This window comes from Phyllostomus hastatus, unplaced genomic scaffold (assembly GCF_019186645.2).
Source record: "Phyllostomus hastatus isolate PE091 unplaced genomic scaffold, TTU_PhHast_1.1 phas_contig_17, whole genome shotgun sequence".
Taxonomy (NCBI): domain Eukaryota; kingdom Metazoa; phylum Chordata; class Mammalia; order Chiroptera; family Phyllostomidae; genus Phyllostomus; species Phyllostomus hastatus.
This window is the reverse complement of record NW_025333664.1, coordinates 23,704,786-23,725,227: the sequence shown is the minus strand read 5'-3', so window position 1 is coordinate 23,725,227 and position 20,442 is coordinate 23,704,786. Positions and strand designations below refer to the sequence as shown.

Here is a 20,442-nt window from a genome sequence, read left to right as displayed (position 1 = left end):
AAAGCAAAACTAGAGCATCCAACAAAATCAAATACTGGGACGTGGCCCCAAAGATGAGGGATGAGCAAGAGACAGAGCAAGTTAGGATTCCTGCTGAAAACCACTGGGAGTCTGAGGTGCTAGGAAACATTTATGGGCCCCGGAGTACCAAAGATAGAGCCCAAGATCGAGGTTCATAGCAGAGATGGGGCAAGTGGGCAGGGATGAAGCTCGGGGGGTATGTGAAGGCTCCTGTTACAAAGCCTCTCTGGGCAGGGTAGGAGCTCACAGCAAGCACTTTGACTTCCTCCACAAATACGTCCCCCTTACCAACACCCCCTCACCCCAGCACTTTGTGCTCTGCCAGCTTAAGGACAGGTCCTTGTCACCTCCAGCCTGGGGCCTGCATCACCCTCTTCCAACTGGTCAATTTTAAAGAAAGGCGTAGGGATCCACATTTTCAGATTTCCCTGCCTTCCAACCCCCTGGCCTCCTCTCCTGGGATCCTGCCCAGGGCATGTCCAAATCCCTCTTTCTCTGTCCTCATCTGAACCCAATTCCTTGCGTTTCCTAAAGATCAATCAGGCTGTGATTTCAGTGTTGTTCAAACAGCTGGCTATGGGGTGGGGGCTGGGCTTTCTGGAAGAAGAAACCAATAGCCTGAGAAGGCTCGTTGCCTTTGGCATCAAAGCACCGCCCCCCACCCCCACATCAATAGTGTCCCTCTCCCTGCCCCTGTTCCAAACATCCTCAGCTCATGGATGGTCATCTCCTTTAAGACAATGCTCACTGCCAGCTGATGAGGCCAAGTGCTCCATGGAGGGCTTGAGAAAATTTACTCTCTCCCTCAAGGCCAGGGGCTCACAGCCACATTGTGTAGCTTGGGTATAACTGGGAGGTGTGGGTCAGTCCAGGGCTGCTGGTGGCCAAAGTAGAAGACCAAGGGGCAGCCTAAACAGCCCCAGACCCTTTGTCTGGGACAGTTCTGGGTGTCATTCTAGGCATGTCCTGGTGCACTCAATGAAAATGACAGCCCCTGAAACTGTACCACAAAGTATTCTGCCCAAGAGGAGTGGATGGGACCTGGGCAAGCACTAGTTAAGACAGTGTTAAGAGATGGTACTGGACCTTGGGCAAGTCCACGGTGTCTCCAGCTGATGCTGGAGGTGGAGCATAAGCAACTCTAGAATTCTTGATCCTCTGGATGAACAGGGAGACCCCAGGTGGCCTGGCTTCTGCCCCCTGGGGCTGTGTGTTTCTCCACCGCCAACAGTACTGTGTGTATAGCAGGGGAGGGAGGTTGCAGGTACAGATTCCACCAGCTTCAAATCCAAGGGGCACCCAGAGAGAGGTTTTATGAGTACTGTCCCAGAACTGAAGGGGAGGGAGAGCAGTGCATACTGGCCTGAACAAATGGCCCGGAGAGACAGAGGTCTTGGGAGGAATTCCAGAGGGCCGTGGCCTGAGTGGATAGTGGAATATGGGACCTACAGTTCCAGAAATTGCGTCCAGGAAGGGAGGAGAGTGGCAGACTCAAACCCACAGCCAGAAAGAGCAGTGCCCAGGATGCAGGCCCCTGGCAAGGAAGGCTAGGCAGGTGGCCAGAGATTTGGATTCTTAATAGTAGCAAACATAAGACAGGGAACAGATGAGGAAACCGCAGGAAAAGCCACAACCAGCGTCTCCTTGGGAAGCCTTCTGGCTCAGCAGCATCTCCCAGGACTTGAGGTACAGACTCTCTTACAATTGGCAGGGAGATACTTTGCACGCAGTAGGTGCTTTATAAATGTCTACCGCATAGCTGAGTTATAAGGAACCAAAAACAAGCTGCTCTGGAACTTGGTGTTGGAAAGAGGGACTTGAGGTCAGTGCAAATGGTAAATACATAAATGTCCTGTTGTCCATCCACCTAGCTTTGAACTGCCCCACCCCCAGAAGCCAGACAGAGGATGATTAGTGCCCAGTGACATGTTCAGATCTAAGAACAATCCTAGGCAGGGGGTGACAGTGATTCCATTTTACAGTGAAGAAACTGATGTGTAAAGTGAATAACATGCCAAATGACAGATAGGTCCTGATTTGAACACTCAAGCTAAATCCAGCTGTCTGACCACACAGAATTCGCTTGTTCTACTTGGTCCCTTGGCAGGGAGCCATGTCTTCCCTGATTCTACCCCGGCCTATCAGGACAATGCTATAGTGGACTGTGGGGCCGGGTGGAAGCCCCCTTATCTTGATCCCTGAGTTCCTTAAGGCTTCCGGCAGGGGGAGCCATCCTCCTCCCAAAATCCTAGTACAAGATGGAAAGGCGGCGGTCCGCCAGGTTTCAGCGGGATGTCTCCTAGTTAAAACCCCATTTCAAGAGGACACAAGCACTAGAAGCGATGCGTGCCGAGTCAGCAAAAAGAGCTAAAGATGCAAGAACTGCCCCAGGCCCCAGGCCTGGGATGTGAAGCCGGGGAGTCGAGTTGAGTGGCCCTCCCAGAACTTGAGAGAGAGAGAGAGAGAGAGAGAGAGAGAGAGAGAGAGAGAGAGATCACACGCAGGCCAGCCTGGCATCCAGTGGCAAGGGCCAGTGTCGGTCCTCACGGTACAGGTGCTGGAAGCTCCACCCTCCACCCCCCAGGGCTGGGAGGAGATGGGGCTGAGCCCCACTTTGCTCCCCAGGGTCCTGGTTCCTCCTTCCTTGGGTAGGGGGCACTCACTGGCGAAGGGTGAGGTGGCCGTGGAGCCATTGAGGAAGCTAGGGGACCCAGGCACGCCGAGGCCAGCCACTCCGGAAGTCCCGTAGCCGCCGAGGCCCGCTCCGAGGCCGCTGCCGTAGCTGCTCTGCTGCGAGCCCGGGCTGGGCGCGAACCCGCGCGGGGACGCGCTGCTGCAGCTGCGGGCATAGCCTGAGAGAGAGCGTTAGTCAGGCAAGAAGTGCAGCCGGGAAGGGGCTGTGGGTGCTCCGGGAAGTGCGGTACGCACCCGGCTCCGGTCCCGGTGTGGCTTCCCCGACTGCGACGGCCAGGGGGCTGCTGAAGGCGTTGATGCCCACAACGGCGGGGTGCGGGTGGCTGGGCGCCAGGGGCCCGAGTGGCGCGGGCGCGCGGGGGGCGCTGTACAGAGCCTCGGCGACGTCGGCCGCCCGCTTCAGCAGGAGCTCCTGTGAAGACACGAGCGGGGCACGCCGGGGCAGCCGCGGGCGCTGGGACGGGGACAGCCCCGGGATCAGCGACGCTGGGAGGCAGCAGGAGGCGCCATACCTGGTTACTGCTGGGCACTCCGTACAGGGCCTCCGCCAAGTCCGCCGCCCGCTTCAACAGCACTTCCTGGGGGCAGGGAAGGAGACAGCGGGACAAAGGAGCAGTCCCCGGGGGGCGACAGAGCGGCCAGGGACCTTCTCCACCCCCCACCGCTAAGCCACAGTACACTCTCATCACTGCCCTGCCGCGCCCCTCTGAGTACCTTGGGCAGCCTCTCGGGATCTCCGGGGTGTCTGGGAATAACTTTTTGTAGCCTCTGGAATCCGTAGTCAATGGTGGGTTCATTCAGGGCTGGGGAAAGCGGCAGCGTTTGGAGGACGCCCGTTCCAACGCCCAGCGCAGGGCCCCGCTGGATGGCCGCCAGTCCAGGACCCTCGCTGCAGACCCCTCCACCCAGCCCGAACCACTCTAGGCACAAGGAGTCAGTGAGGTTCAAAGTTTCCTCAGTTCCTTTCTTATCACCAAGAGGGAAACTGTATACATACTAGCTTCCGCAGAACTGGAGGGGGAGTTTTCTGTCTACATTTGGTCTTATCAGGGGTAAATTATTTGTTATAAAACAGAATCCCGCCCCTCCCCACAATCTCCATTTATCCCTCACCCTAACTTAACTCGCCTGCGTCCAAGCCTTATCTACCTTCACCTCCAACTTCAGATTTAGAGATTTTCCTTAGTTTACCCCAAGGCGTAAAACACTCACTCCAGGTCTTTGCACTCACATACCTCCTCCCTTCTCCTCGGAAGACTTTCCTTCCCTATCTCTATCTCCTCACTCCTCCCTCTAGTCCCAGTTTAGCCCGCACTCCCTGCGGGAGGAATTCCCAGGCCACCAACCCCTGTGTGCACTGCTTAACCTCCCGTTAGAACGCTAACTCCCTGACAGTAAGTAGGGTCGCTACCAAGTGGTGGGAGCCCTGCAAAGGGCTCGGTGACTATCTGTTGGGCAGGGTGGGAGAGACGGGGAGGAGTGGGTGGCTTCGATTGGGGCGGAGGTGGAGAGGATTCTGACCAGTGGCCAAATTTCACCCTGCATCTTCAGGGAGTGGCTTTCACTCAGGTCATGTGTTCACTTCTTGCTATGGCTTCCTGCAAAGTATGTGTGTGTGTGTGTGTGTGTGTGTGTGTGTGTACTTGCATGCATGCAGAGTGAGGCTTGGGGAAACCAAGAGACCCAGGGAGGATTCAGTGAGCAGCGAGCTTATTTGGGGGCACCTGTGAAATAAACATCCCCGTGGAGATGTTCTAGGCCCTGGGGAGTGGCATGTTCTAGACACTCTGGCGAGAAGTCCCAAGGCAGAGAGAATGTCGAGGAGGGAGGGGACTGAAGAGCCAGAGCCCAGGGAAAGAGAAGCATAAGGGAAGAAAAGTTGAAGGAGGAGGGGTAATACAGTACAGGTGGGTGGCGCGGATAGGAAGGAAAGCAGCCGCTAGGGGGCGTGGCCAAAGAGTAGACTTTGGGTAACTCGCAGACCAAGGTTCAGCACGGTAAGCAGGACGGAGCTCCTCCCACCCACCCTCGGCCTCCCCTCCCACGCCTGATTCCTTACCTGTGTAGACAAAGCGGCCGGGGGCTCCCTTGCAAAACTGCTTGGACTTGTAGGACAGGGTCACCTCCACCACCCCAGGAATGTGCCTCGGAGGCGTCTGCACCCGAATGGCGTGGGGCGTGATGAGCTGCAAAGGAAGAGAGGAAGCCTGCAAGTTCCGACTCGACGAGGGGAGGGGCGAGGGTCCAGCCCCAAGGTCCGGAGGGAGTCTGGCAGGGGTGGCCCACCTCGCTCCACACGAGCACGTTCCCGAACACGACCTGCAACCCGTCGAAGAAGTTGTCCCCGATGACAATGACGGTGGCGCCGCCCGTGGTCCAGCCCTCTCCAGGGCTGATGGCCTTTATGCAGGGGGTGGCAGCTGGGAGGCAGGAGAGGAGCCAGGTCAGGGACTGGCCCCAAGGTGGGGCCTGGAGGTTGGCTGGGCCTGCGGCCGTGGGACACGTCGGGGAGTCCTGACCTTCGGAAGGGTCCAGGCGGCGTGCCCTGCGGCCGTGCTTAGAGTTGTTGTGCACAAACATGTTGTCAGACACGGCCAGCACGTGTCCGTCCACGCTCACGGTCGTGGACACCACCACCTGCGGGGAGAGCCGAGGCCAGCCTGGCTGGAGCCCTGGAGAGAGGGAGGCTCCCAGGAGGGAACTGTTGTGGATGACCAGCAACTTGAGGCTGGTGGCTGGATGCTAGAATTCAGGGTCTCTGGCATGGGGAAGAGCTTCAGCGCCTCAGGGGCTGAGCTGGCGGAAGGGGAGCCAGCTGGGTCAGGTGACACCCCAGAAGCACAATCTCTAGCTGCCAAGGGAAACTGACCCCCAGGAGCTAGAAAAATGAAGAGTCCTAGAAAATCCAAACCTAAACCCAAAAAACCTGTCTCCCTGGGTGGAGTGGCTACTGTTTTGCACATACGTAGTAGCCCAGGCTGCATCCCTGGGGCTCCAAGGCAGGAATGGGTCTTGGGTAAGTGGGAGGGAGAGTTTTGATGAGGGCGGAGGCAGCATCAGCTTGAGAACCCGTCAGCAGGAACCCCCCCTTGGGAGGAAATTGGGGCTGCCTTCTTCGCCCCTCCTTCACTGGGACGGGTGTGCAGGTTGGGGATGTGCTAAGGGCAGCTGCTCTCTGCTTCACGCTATGCAAATTAGCTGGGTCGTTAATCATGTAAAAATGTCACAATTAGCATCTCCTTAAGTGGGACTCTAATGAAGCCTCCCTTGGCAGCCAGCATAAGTTGAGATGGAGCCACTCCACCCCCAGCAGGCACCAGACCCTGCAGCACAGCGCTGGGCTGGGCAGGGATCTACCCTTCAGGCCTTTCCTGTGGTGACAGGGCTCTAGCCTCCCCCCAGCTCCCACAGTCAGGAAAGGGCAGAGTTACAGGGGGGTCCCTCTCCCCAGACCTACCTGGAAGCGGCGCATGTCCCGGGGATTCCCTGCGTTCTTCAGGCAGTTCTGGTTGCATTTGAGGAAGAACTTGAGGAAGAACCTGAAACAGCATAGTCAGTGGGCTCAAGAGTCTGGGGGTTCTGGGAACAGATGAAGACCCAACTGCTCCCTGCCGTGCCTCCTCCCAGCGGAGCGACCATTCTGTCTGCTCACACGCAGGCACATACCCCACATTCCCATAGCTGCACACGCACAGGATGTGGTAAGTGCACACGGTGCCTGTTTGTCCCAAAAAGTGTATACGGTACTCATCACACTTACCCAAAGTATGCTGTTAAAGAATGCGTCTGTTATACATGCCGTATGCACCTCTGACTCGTGAATTATACCCACCACGCAACGTATACTTCATATGCAGCCGGTATTCACACTTCCCTGTAAGCTTACCTCACTCTGTGCATATTTGTCATAGTATATGCCCATGGTATATAAGCATCCATATCACATAGCATGTCTACCCCCCAGAGTGTATCCATCACCTGCACAGTGTACACTGTCATAAACTGTGTATCCTTCCCACACACTGTACATGCCATATACACTATTACAAAACAGCCACCACACACAGTGCATACCTGCCACACTCAGGGTATTCCCTTCACAGAAGCCTATACTAGATGAACTCCCCATATAGCCTGTACTTGTCACACCATATGATATATATGAATTATACAGTCTCTGCCCATTGCATACAGTGTGTGCTCATCCTACATAGTACAAGCACAGAAAGAATAGGGCAGTATATGCGTTAATATACCATTTAATGTTGTATATGATTTCTCAAAATATAGTCATCACAAGTACTATACAGTCATCACATATAGCAAGCAGATCCCCCTCCTCCTTCACAGCAGATCCCCCCAACAAATCCCCCTCACAACACAGATCCTGCTCATGCATAGCAGACCCCCTGCCCCAGCACCCCAAAGAGATCTTCCTCACACACTACATCCATTATACACAGAGCAAAAACCTAATCCCACCACACTTATATGCATCACACACGCATCAGGTACCCATCAGACACACGGTACAGACACAGTGAATACCTTCTTTTTCACATACAGTAACTGGAAAAAAGCACAGCATATGCAGTGATGAGACTGCCTTTTAGATAAACACATGAGCACCTGGTCTTCCATTCTTCCAGGCAGCTGGCTGAGATGGTGGGGCCTTGGACCCGCCACCCACCAGTGAGGTAACCACGGATAATCTTCTGGTTTTGGACTCTCAGGAAAGTTGGAATGCTATCACTAGCGGCCTTAGTCCCTATGGAACTCTGTGAGCACCCAGGGGACGCCCTGTGCAAACTGAAGCGTGTGGGGGTCCTGGCATGTGGCGCAGCCTCCTGGGCTGCTCTGTGAGTTCCTCTGGTCAGCCCCCTCATTTTATCACCACCCCCTGGTTTTGGACTTCGAATCTGAACATCCATTTTAACTCATCAGAGTTGCACTCAGAGCCTACAAACGTGAAATTCACATTCAGAGAACGATCTGATACAGGCTCTGAAAACAAGTCCCCAAAGAGGAGTTCCCCGAGTGGTGAGTGCCATTTCTGGAACAGAGGTGTCCCGGGGGGAGCCTCATTGGGTGCTGGCACTAGTCACTTTCCTGGAGATGTACCCCATCCCGGGCCCTGTCTCTGTCCCACTGCTGACCCCTTAGAACCTGTCAGTTCCCCCGCCCAATGGGTGCCTCTCTGGGTACCCCGTTTAGTTCCCTTTCCATATGCACATTAGATTGGCACATATTTCCATCCTCAGAGAACATCCCCGAAATACTTTCACATAGTGCAGACCTTCTACACACCCCCTTCTACATACCCCTGCAGAGCACTCTGAGGTGCAGACATGTCACGTGACCCTAAATCATGCACACCCATTATGTGTCTCCTTCATCCACCCCAGCAGGGCATCCTGCAGTACACACGGCTCTTGTACCTCCAAACGGTAGGCACCACAGTGTAGATGCCATATGTAATCCAGTAGGTCCCCTAAGGCGCAAGCACCTCAAATGCTCCCAAATAGTATACCTGCACAGAGTAGGCACCCCATTTATATCACATTATATGCCATCATAAAGACTCGCTATTCCCCTACAAAACACCCCATGGTACAGACACCTCTACGCCCACAGCAGTCATCTAGTGCAAGTCCCACGTTTATATGACAGAGTGTTGACACCCTAATCACATGCAGCGTAGACCCGTTTATTTAAATTCTGTGTTAATATACTCAGTCCTTTATAAGGTGCTAAACTGAGGAGGGCAAAAGAGTAGGATAGGACATAGTCCCTGTTCTGAAGCGTGTAAGTGCTGACCCTTGTATGTCACTGGTAATTCAACAAGTGTGGGAATGCCCTGAAGATGACACACGCTTCCCTTACAGGCTCACACATGCCCACTGCATGCAACCCCACTCCCAAACCTACACGACCTGGAGGAAGGGCTCCTGGGTCGGGGCTGGAGAGGCAAGCTCTGGCCCAGACACTGACTTGCAGTGAGGCCACGGTGAGTCCTGCCACCCTGGCGTCCATCCTGATCCAGGAACCAGGAGAACAGCAGCTGAGGGCTGCCGAGGCACCTCCAGTCCCACCTCTGGGGCATCCTTTATTTCCCACCTCCCCAGTGCCAGTGTGTCAGGATGCTGTCTCCTGCAGGGTCCTGGCTCCCCCTGGGGGAACTCCCTCGTGGTCTCTTCCACAGCTCTTGCTCGGCAGGGCTTCCCACCCTGTCCCTTTCCAGTACAGGCTGCATTTGTCCTTTGGGTTCACACCAGTGCTCACTTCATGTCTGGCCTTTGGGGACCACCCCTCCCTGAGAGCCCCAGGACATCTGTTTTTTTTTTTTTTTAAGATTTTTATTTATTTATTTTTAGGGAGGGAAGGGAGTGGGGGGGGGGAGAGAGAGAGAGACATCAATGTGCGGTTGCTGGGGGTTATGGCCTGCAACCCAGTAATGTACCCTAGCTGGGAATCGAACCTGGGACACTTTGGTTCCCAGCCCACACTCAATCCACTGAGCTACGCCAGCCAGGGCTTAGGACATCTGTTTTTGAGGCTGGTTGGCATTGCCTGCAGAGCGGTGTTGAGTAGGAAGTGGCCACACAAGGCCTGGGCCCTCCGTGGGGTGATGACGGTCAGTCCCCTTTCCCCTTCCTCCTGAGCCTCTAGCTCAGAACTGCACTGGCAGGTGCCGTCAATGGCGGAGCTGCTGAAATCTCACCCATGCCGGCTGGTAGTCCACGAGGCTGCCCCCACCCGGTCAGAGGTGTGCCAATGCACACACTCTGCAGAGAGCCTGTGGCTGCAGCAGTACACGCCCTGACCCTCCTCGCCAGCCTCAGGGCTATTGAAAAAATCACCCAGAACTTGCAAATAAGGCAAAAAGATGACTGTGAGTCCTTTCAAAGTCATCCTGGAACAGTGGTTTTCAAAGTGTGGTACTCGGACCAGCAGCAGCAACAGCATCATTACCTGGGAACTGGCTAGAAATGCAGAAATCTCAGGCCTCACCTCAGACACACGGAATCAGAAACTCTTGGGGGTGGGGCAGGCCATCTGTGTTTTCATCATTCCTCCAGGGGATTCTGAGGCTTCCTAAGGTTTGAGAAGCACTGCCCTAGAGCCACGCCACCCCGTACAATGGCCACTGGCCGTGCGTGACATCGAGCACTTTGAAGGCAGTTAGTTGGAACTGAGATGTGTTGTAAGTACAAAATCCCTCTCAGGTTTCAGTTGCTTAGTTAGAAAAAAAAAAAAAGAATGTAAAAGACCTCATCAGTAAACTTTTTTGGTATTGATTATATATTGCAATGATAATGATTTTGGATATATTCAGTTAAGTAAAATGTATTGAACAGCCCTGAATGATGGAGCTCGGCCTATTGGGTGTTGTCCCGCAAAATGAAAGGTCGCAGGTTTGATTCCTGGTCAGGACACATGCCCAGGTTGCGGGTTCGGTCCCTGGCCAGGGAGCATATGAGAGTCAACTAATCGATGTTTCTCTCTCACATTGATGTTTCTCTCCCTCTGTTTCTTCCTCCCTTCCCCTCCTACTAAAAATAAATAAAATAAAATAAAATAAAGTTAAAATATTGTCACAATTAATGTTACCATTTACTTCTTTTTTTAAAAGTGTGGCTACTAGAAAATTTAAAATTACATATGTGTCTTGCATTATATTTATACTGACAATGTTGCTAGAGTACTAGGTTAACAAAGCCATCTAAGAGTTAGCTGATTCTCCCGGGGAAGTAACTTTGACTCATATTCGCTATTGACTGGGGCCCAGACCACTTAAAATTGGGTACTAATCTACAGAAAACTGGTAAGATGCAAGTGATTTTTGTTGGGAGAAGTAAATAGTTTCTGTTTGGTAGAGAAATTAGCCCTAAAGGTTACAATTTTATTTATTGTCCTATGGGCATTAACTAGCTTCATATCTAACTTGGCAACCTTATTCCAATATTTTTCACATATCACATTTCTTCTCCCATCCACCCTCCCTCCCTCAACCCCTCTCCATAACTATATGCTCCCCTGGAAAGGAGTGAGCCTGGCAGGGTGTGGGTAAGTGAGGACTGAACCATCCTGCAGGGGCCAGGGCCATCCCACAGGGACCTACGGCAGGAAGGGATGCAGACTTAGTTCCTAGGAGCTGCGAAGTTCTGCTTGTCGTCATGGAAGCCCCTTCCTCCCAAGCCTGGATGATGGCAGGGGTGGGGGAGGATGGGAGGACAAGAGAAGGGTGTTTCTGAAAAGCTTCTCCAACCCATAGGGCTTGCAGACAGCCTGGGGGAGCCCCTTTTACCTGGCTGGGCAGGGCCAAGCCCACAGCCCTGGCTGAGTTGAGCACCCCTACGGAAGGAGAGTGATTTAGGATGCCTCCTGGGTCCAGCAGAACCTGTGCCCAGGGCCATCCCTACTGTGGCCATGAGGCTATTTGGGGCCGTGGTCCCACAGAAAGGGTGGTAAGAGAAAGGTCAAGTCCCAGGAGCTGCCACTGAAATTACTAGAAGAAAGCACCGTGAGTTACAGATAAAATACAAAAGTGCAAAAAGAAATTTAAAAAGTATCCAGGTCTGATTTATCAAGCACTTAGCCACAGCCTGGAACTCTGCTGAGTCCTCACTTGCATTATCTCGTTTGGTCCTCTCACAGTCCTGAGGTGGTGGAGGTAGGTCTGCAATCACGTCCACTTTACAGATGAGAACACTGAGGGTGAGCGAGAATAAGCTGCAAAGTCACAGTGAATGCCAAATGAACTTGACACTTCATGCACCACTGCTTGATAAGAATCATGGGAAAGTCCCTCTAAGAGGGGTTCTCAGAGTCCAGCCTGGCCCCAGCCACGAGGCTGCCGCTGCAGGACTGTGCAGGAAGCCATCCTTTAGAAGAGGCAGGCCGAGCAGCCAACAGGTTAGCTCTGGGTTGAGGATTTCCTCAGGGTTACACACTCATTGGGTTTGCCAAGGAGACTCAGGTCTCCTTACCCCTAGTTTTAAGCCTTTGGTTGTTGCCACGACTGCTCTCAATCAGAACTGGCCTTTAGGATTAAAGGTCAGTTGCCCAAGATGAGCCAAAAGTTGATTAGTATTGCAGTTCAGTGAAGGGCACACATGGTTTCATTATTCTATTCTGTCTCTATCTTCAACGTTCTCCATAAAGTTTAACGAAAGACCAGATGAAGAGCTGTGCCCTGGCCGGGTAGCTCAGTAGGCTGGAGCGCCATCCTGTGCGCGAAAGTTCACAGGTTTGACTCCCAAGCAGGGCACATCATCCCCAGGTCGGGATCTGGTCCCCAATGGGGGCATGTACAGGAGGCAATCAGTCAATGTTTCTCTCTCTCTCCCTTTCTCTCTCTAAAATCAATAAACACATCCTCAAGTAAGGGTTTAAAAAAAAGACCGGATGAAGAGCTGACAGCTGACAGCGGTCATCCAACTAGTAAAGCAACGGAAGGTGGTGGTTATGCACCGTCACTCTGGGTAACCAAGATTTAAATGAAACCTAAGAGCAGAGCAGTTCACTCACACACCTGAACTCAGTTTAGCCTTCTTAATCATTTCCCTAAATGCTTTTTATTCCTCTCTGTAAAAACAACTCAAGATGAAATTAAAATAACCTTGCTAGCCAATGAAATGTTCCCTATCAAAGAAGCAGATGCAAGATTCACTAGGACTCAAGCGCTAACAGCTGACTCGTCCATAACTTCTCCGGGGTGACACCACCGTGTAAGGAACCCCCCCACCACCACCCAGCCGGCCAGCACAGTGCTTTACTCAGGAGACAAGAGATGAGGAAAACACGGAGGTGGTTGGTAGGAGTCAGCTGTTAAACTCTGGCTTCTCAGGGGTGGGAGAGCAGAGTGGGATGCAGCCGCTCTTTGTAAGGCAGTGTTGAGGTATCACATGGTGAGTTGGTCCCTGCCTGGATTTCCTCACCTCAGCGTTTGCAAGTGTTGGCTGTTAAAGGGCTCACAGCTGCCCCCACTACCTGTGAATTATCCTCAGCCAGAAGCACAGTCCCCACCAGCAGCCCCACAGCAAAACTTACTGACATCACAAGAAGGATCAAGTCTAGTGCTGTTGTTCTCACCCCCAGACTCCCCAAAGGATCAGTCTGATACTGGACTCCCGCTGAGACCGTTTCTTGTGAACGAACTCCTTTTCCTGCCCAGTCCTGCTTCCCTCACTCCTTGTCTCCCCAGAGCTCTCCTCTGATACATTTTCACAAGAATCCCAGTCTCCAGCCCTGTTTCTAGGAATGTCATCCTGAGAACTAGGTCACAGAGCTTTTTACCGCTTTCTTCCTACGTCCCTGTGAGATGCTTACTTGGAGCTGAAATTATGTTCCCACTTCCAAAGAGGAATCTGTTAGTAACCGAGCCCAAGGGTGCTTGCAATTACAGGACTGCCAGGAGCAAGGAGATGAATGTCTAGATTGCAAGTGCTTTCTAACAGAAATTCTCCCAGAGTGACATCCACTAGCCACATGTGGCTACTGAGCACATGAAATGCAGCTAGTGTGACTGATAAACTAAGATTTCAATTAATTTACATTTAAATTTAAATAGTCGCATGTGGCTTGTGGCCACATATCAGACTGCCCATTTAGAAAGGGAAAGTGCTGTGAAAAGCCCCGACTGGTGTGGCTCAGTTGGTTGGGTGTCTTCCTGCAAAGCGAGAGGTCGCTGGTTTGATTCCCAGTCAGGGCACATGCCTGGGATATGGGTTTGGTCCCCAGTCAAGGTGTGTTTGAGAGGCAGCCAATCAATATTTCCCCCTTCTCTTTCTCTCTCCCTTCCCCTCTCTCTAAACAAATAAATAAATAAAATCTTTTTTAAAAAAGAAAGTGCTGTGAACGGATACATGTGTTGGGGGCAGGGTGTTCAGAACAGCTGTATTGGGAAGGCCTTGGAAAAGAATGCAGACTTGGAGCAAAGGGGAGAATAAAATTAGTTATTTCCCAGACCAAAGACAGCAGTGCAGCCAGGGATGTGGAAAAGCAGGGTGAGGGAATGGGGGTGGGGCGCAATCCTCCACTAATTTTCACTCCAGAGGGTTTGCCTTTGAGCACGTGAGCCTCAGGAAAAACAGAACATCTTCCGGGCAGCGTCTGTGCTCACCACCGACAAGGACAGGACCATTCATTCCAGCATCCATTCAATATGCCCATTTAAAAAGATGTATCAAACACCTCCTGTGTGTTAGACAGTAGAATCTAGAGATGAACAAGATCTTAAGAATATTACAATCCAGCGGGACAGAGAGAAACTTAAAGTACAGGCAGTAAGACAGAGTGGCGGGCACGGCAGGGTAACTTGCCAAGTGTAATCTGTAGCAGCCACTCTGCCTGGGAGAAGTGCAAGGGGTCCTTCGGGTCACATGTGATCTTGGGCATTTGAGGTCTTGCAGGACTAGAGACATTTCCCTGGAACAAAGTAGAAAGAAGGGGCCCCCCAGGCAAAGGGAATAACAGCCCTGCCAAGGGGCAGGTGGGATGCACGGCACGCTTTCCCAGTGGTGCCTGACAAGGCTGAGGAGGGCAGCTGTGGACCAGGGCCTGGGGGTGGGGGTGGGGGGAACTGGCACCAAAACATGTGGGATTGGAACCCTGTGCATGATGGGAAGTCAGCCAGGGGTGCCTTATCAGCTGTGTCATTTGGAAGGGTCATTGTGTCTGGAGGGAGAAGCAGACACCAAAGAGCCTAGGCTAGAGAAGCGATGGTCAATGAGGAGGCTGGTATGAGGACCTGGTGGGAGTGGCCCCAATGGGGCATCCATGTTACTTCCTGATCTTGGCCTGGGACAGCAGCCAAGGCCCAGTGTCCCCAGGGCCACAGCCACCTGCCAGGCCTGGACCTGGCCTCCCCACCATGATCCTCACTGGGGCAGAGGTGGCTGCAGTGCAGATGGGCTGGGGGACTATAAATAGCCAGGGTGCATACATTAGCATGCCAATGCACCCGAACCCCATCCTCTATGCTAATGGCCCACCATGCGCCTGAACACCTTCTGTTCCCCTGCATGTATTTGCATGCACAATTAGCATAATCTTGTATAATTAATGAACAGTGTCAATTTTAGCTCCTAAGTAATTTGATTAACATGTTGATAGGGCACTTACTAGGCTCTCCAAAACTCAGGGCTGGGCATGGGGCCTGAGGAGAGGAGGAGAGAAGGTGGAGAGACTGCTAAGCGGCCCCCAGCTGCCCATGAAGAGTGGTGGTGACTCCACTTTCCCTTTAATGGGGCCTGAGGGGAGGGGTGGAGAGGGTGCTAATGGGAGGCCCCTGGGTGCCCCATGCAGAGTGGCAGGGACAGGCCGGAGCATGATTACAGTGGGTCACCTGAGCATGAAGCACATTGTGTCCCTGTGGACGGAGACACACACCTCCCCTGCATGCAACCCTGGCCCAGGGAGTCTTCTGTGAATGCAGGATGGGAAGAACGGAAGAGGAGGAGGGAGGAAGAGGAGAAAAAGTGGGATGAATGGGAATCTGAGGATGGATGGGCAGAGGGAAGCCACAGAGGGGAAAGGTGTGCTTGTGGGTACTTTGGGGACGTACTCAGGGATCCTGAGACTGAAGGGAAGTTGTATGTTCCTCTGGGTGGGTAAGCCAGGCTCCAAAGCCAGGGATCTTGGACCTTTTATTTATGAACCACGAGAGAGGCAGAGGTGGGGGGCTGGCAAGGCCTAGCACTTTCTATAATACTCGAAGTGACCCAGGGCAGAGAGAATATGCAGAAGGCTGAGGGTTGCCCCCTTCCTATTCAGAGACAGACACATTCCCAGCCCGGACATCGGCAGAGGCTCGACTCCTCTCCCGCTCATCTCTGACTGTGGTAGGGAAGTAGGGAAGTTCCTCTCTGCGTCTGACTGACTTTCTTGTTGCCATCTAGGCTCAGTTGCACTCACCTTCTATAATAAGATGGTCAGCTGAGGTGAAGGTGGGGTAGGGTAAAAAATGATATTGTGGCCCTGGCTGGTGTGGTTCAGTGGATTTAGTACCACCTGTGAACCAAAGGGTCGCCGGTTCGATTCCCAATCAGGGCACATGCCTGGGTTGTGGGCCAAGTCCCTGGGTGCGTAAAAGGCAATCACACATAGATGTTTCTCTCCCTCTCTTTCTTCCTCCCTCCCCTTCTGTTTAAAAATAAATAAATTAAATCTTTTAAAAAATGATATTGTGGCAGGCATTGTGCTGGACATTGTGTAAATACTTCTTATTTAACTTCACAACATCCCTACCAGCTGGGGTTAAGAGTCAGCTCCTTTTACAAATGAGGAAACTGAGCCTGAGAAAGGGGAAACCTTGCTCCTAGTCATATGGCCAGACATTCTGGGTTTCTTGAGTCCCACAACCCTGGACAGTCCTCCTTAGCTTTATGGTAAGAATTTATCATTCGAATTGCAGACAGTTCATTCACTAGCGACCTTCCACTTTACATATTATGGTCCCCAGGCCTTACCATGCCTGTGCTTATACTCTCTACCAATCTCCTCTGGGGGCAGTGTCCACAGCTCCACTCTAACCTCAGCATGGGGAGTCACTCTGATCTCAAGCTTGATTTCAGCTGCCTAAGTGTCTTAAGTCCCTGCATTAGGGATGGCTTGGGGTCTCTTGCCTGTGTGACTGGCATCCCAGCCCACATGATCCCCAGTGCACATGGAAGAATCTCTAATGAACTCTCTCTGCTTATCCCTCCCTCAAATGCTCCCAGCTCTGAAAGGGGATCAGGAGAAGGAAGTGCAGTTTATTCTGCAGGCAAGAAAAAAAAAATTCAGCCCCACTTTAGCACTGACCCAGCAGGGAGGTTCTGCAACCTCAAGGGGAGTTGCTGGATGGACCCTAGATGGAAGCCTGGACATGCAGCATCAGTACTGCAGAAAAGAAACCCTGCTGGGAAAGGTGGAAGGAAACAGATACTCTAATGGGCTTGTTTTGTGGCTGCAGAGGAAAACAGGGAATATTTCACTGACCACTGGATTAAGAAGGGGGACGTATTTTTTCACAGTTCCCACATCCCCTTCTCATCAAACTGCATTTGTCGCGTTCTATTTGATCTATAGAATCGAGTGTAAGTTTGCCACCCACAGAATAGATGAGAACTTACCTTGGCCAGGTGGCTCAGACATGACCTGTTTCAATAGTATTATTGAACAACACCCCCTGAACTTTAGGCACAACTACATGCCACAGAGTGTCCATAGGCCACAGCTCCTGATACACCCAGGAGCCGGAGGAGGAGAGCTGCTGGCCTCTCATGAGAGGGAATCTCAGCCCCTCCCCCCATTCCTGCACCAGGGTCATCCTGGCCAATCAAGTAACAATTTAATCTCAGAGTTGTGATGCTCCATAAGATGGCCATTTTAATGTGGCTATTTAAATTTTGTCAAAACTAAATCAAATTAAACATTCAGTTCCTCAGTCAGAGCAGTTACATTTCAAGTGCCCAGTAGGTACATGTGGCTATTGGCTACCATATTGGTCAGTGTACAACATTTCCATCATCACAGAAAGTTCAACTGGATAGTATTGTCTTAAAGCCTTACAATGTTTTCCATTTCCTCGTGCCATTATGGGAAACCCTACATAATTATGTTTTATCTCAACAGCTCTGTAAGCTCTCAGAGGGCAGGAATCATGGTTAAAACTTCTCCCTTTTCTCCATAAAGCAGGAACACAGGCGAAAAGCTGTCAGAATTAACTTCTTCAGAATTCTGAAAATTAACAAAAGGTTTGCAGTGGCTCAAGGAGTGTTTATTTAAAAACACAGTAGAATCTTAGTAAGAACAGAGCTTTGCAGTGTTTTAACTAGCCCTATCCCATCCCCCTCTCCTTAGCTCTCTGATAGTCTTAGAAGTCAGCATCCTTGAAACCACGGTAGTTGTGAAAACTAGCAGTCTAGTAGCCACTAGAAAGGATAGATTGGGTTCGGACTTCTCAACAGTCTGTATTTCCAGCTGTTGATCTACCTGGCAGCTCCCTAACATCCCCATTTTTAGTACTTGTTATTTGACCTCAGAGCTTGCTTAGTAGGAAAAGCCCTATCCTCAGGGTGTTTGTTCAAAACAACTGGTGGTAACTGTGCAACATTGCTATTGCTGGAGGCAGTGGTACTAGTTAAGGCAAACAGGAGCCTGGAAAAAGTGGGAATGAGATGTTCATAGGGGCTCTGAAAAGCTCTTATATATTCTTGGAGATTTAGAAGGCCACGTATATATGCAGGAAGGAGCACATGCCTAGGAAAGATCTCAGAAAGCTCTTCCTAGTCTCTCATCTCTGGTTGACCCTGAAACCTTGCCTATGCAGAAAGTGAGGGTAAAGGCAGAGCTGCCCCACAACCTTTTGGCAAAGGGTTGAAGACTTATTGGTCCAATCCAATTAAGAAAATGCCTGTCCAATCATGAGGAAACCACTAACTTGAATGAACAGAAGAAACTTTAGTGGCCACACATGACAAGGAATACAGACTCCGTAGAATCAGTCCAGGAAAGGCACTAAACAAACAGCAGCAACAACAAACACTGGAATAGGGGATCTGAGTTACCACATTATATTATTATAATATTCAGTTTTCAACAATTATTAATCAAACATGGAAAGGAACAAGAAACTATGGCCCATACATGAGAAATAAACCAGTTAGTAGGAACTGCCCTTGAGAAAGCCCACACGTTAGACGTACTAAATGAAGACTTTTAATTGGCTATTGTAAATATGTTTAAAGAACTACAGGAAACCATGTCTAAAGAATAAAAGAAAATATGAGAATAATATCTTGCCAAATAGAAAACTTCAATAAAGAGATACAAATGCTAAAAATTGTATCCAAAATTAAATTCTGGAGTTGAAGGAAACAACTGAAACAAAGAATTTCTAGAGGAACTCAACAGCATATTTGAGTTGACACAAGAAAAGGAAATCAGTGAACTTGAAGATAAGTTGATTAAGATGATCAAGTTCTGGAGCAGGAAGAAAAAAGAATGACAAAAAATGAACAGTGCCTAAGATGTTGTGGGACAGCATTAATCATATCAACATACACACAATTGGAGTACCAGCAGGAGCCATGAAAAGGAAAGGGGCAGAAAGAAAGTTTGAAGAAATAGTGGCCAAAACTTCCCAAATTTGATGAAAAACCTTGTTTGGTATATCCAAGAAGCTTAATGAATTCCAAGTAGTATGAACCCAAAGAGATGCTCATGGACACAAACTTAAACTGTCAAAAGACAAAGAGAGAATCTTGGAAACAAGAAGAGAGAGAAGCAACCTATTATCGACAAGGGCTCCTCAGCAAGGTTAACAGCTGACTTCTCATTAAAAGCTATGGAGGTTGGATGACAATGAAATGACATACAATAAGTGCTAAATGAAAACAGGTTGTCAACCAAAAATTCCAGCAAAACTATCCTTCAAACATTAAGTATAAATTAAAATTAAATAAACTTAAAGGATAATTGAAGGTATTTCCAGATAAACAAGAACTGAGGGAGTTAATCACTAACAGGTCTTCCTTCCAAACAATACTAACAGGAATCTTTCAGTCTGAAATGAAAGGACACAAGAGAGTAATTTGAATCCACAAGAAGAATTAAATAGTACTTATAAAAGTAATTGCATAGTTAAATGTGAAAGACATTATATATGTATTTTTGTTTATAATTATTTTGTTTTCCTACCTAATTCAAAAGACAGTCTTGGCTGGTGTAGTTCACTTAGTTGGAGCATCATTCTGTAAACTGAAAGGTTTCAGGTTCAATTTCTGGTCAGGGCACAGGCCTAGGTTGTGGGTTGCGTCCCAGTTGGGGGTGTGTGTGAAAGGCAACTGATTTCACATCAATGTTTTCCCCTGCCCTTCTCCTCTCTCTAAAATCAGTGAGCTTGTCCTCAGGTGAAGATTAAAAAAAAAAAAAAAGAGAGACAGCTGCATGTGTTTGGGGGTAGGGGGTACAAGGCAACTCTCTGTACTTTCTGCTCATTTTTTCTGTAAACCTAAAGCTGCTCTAATAAATGAAATATATCAAAGAAAACTGCATAAAGCAGTAATTATACAACTGTGTTGACGGGCTTTGATTGGTAAACATAGACTGTGATCCACAAAGATATTAAAAAAGAAGAACAGAGGGAATGAAGCTCTATTAGAGCATTGTTTTTGTGTACTACTAAAATTAAGTTGATAATCTAAATTATATTGTTTTAAATTAAGATGTTAATTGATATTTCCAAGAAAACCACTACGGAAATTACTCAAACTTTGATAAAACAACAACAGCAACATTATAAAAGTACACTGGGAACTATACATTAACACACAAAAGGCAGTAATGGGAGCAAACAGAGGAACAACAACAACAAATATAAGACAAAAAACACATATCTTTCAATTATTTGACATTAACCTATTAAATGAGACAGTATTATTAAGAATGAAACTTAAAAACAAATAGAATTCCTAATATTCACATATATATCATTTAAAATATTTATTACTACAAATTGTGGAACACTGACTTATGATCTAAATAGCATTTTCCTTCCTTGAAAAAAAATGGGTAGTACAATTTAGGGGCTTAATTAACTGAATAGTCTAATTGCTACTAACAAGTTGAATAGTGAGACACATCATTGGAAAGGCAGGGATGTGCGATGCACAAAGATACAAGAGAGAAGCCAAGGTTAAAAGTAGGGTAGGAATTGGGATGATGTATCTAAGAGTCAAG

General features: G+C 49.8%; 1 protein-coding gene across 4 annotated transcripts in view; it reads right to left on the bottom strand.

Annotated features, from left to right (window-relative positions):
* EBF4 (EBF family member 4) overlaps positions 1-20,442 on the bottom strand; it is a 57,087-nt gene that overhangs the window by 2,744 nt on the left and 33,901 nt on the right. For 3 of the 4 annotated variants that reach the window (XR_006785041.1, XR_006785042.1, XM_045833457.1), the window contains exons 8-15: positions 6,173-6,254; positions 5,235-5,352; positions 5,002-5,135; positions 4,775-4,922; positions 3,430-3,518; positions 3,228-3,293; positions 2,950-3,127; positions 2,685-2,873 (exon numbers count right to left, since the gene is read on the bottom strand). Coding sequence is in view for 2 of the 4 variants with exons in the window: in XM_045833457.1 (XP_045689413.1) it covers positions 2,685-2,873; positions 2,950-3,127; positions 3,228-3,293; positions 3,430-3,518; positions 4,775-4,922; positions 5,002-5,135; positions 5,235-5,352; positions 6,173-6,254 (1,004 nt within the window). In the remaining 2 variants the exon portion in view is untranslated. The remainder of the gene's footprint in view (positions 1-2,684; positions 2,874-2,949; positions 3,128-3,227; positions 3,294-3,429; positions 3,519-4,774; positions 4,923-5,001; positions 5,136-5,234; positions 5,353-6,172; positions 6,255-20,442) is intronic. The other variant, XM_045833458.1, reaches the window with a different exon arrangement.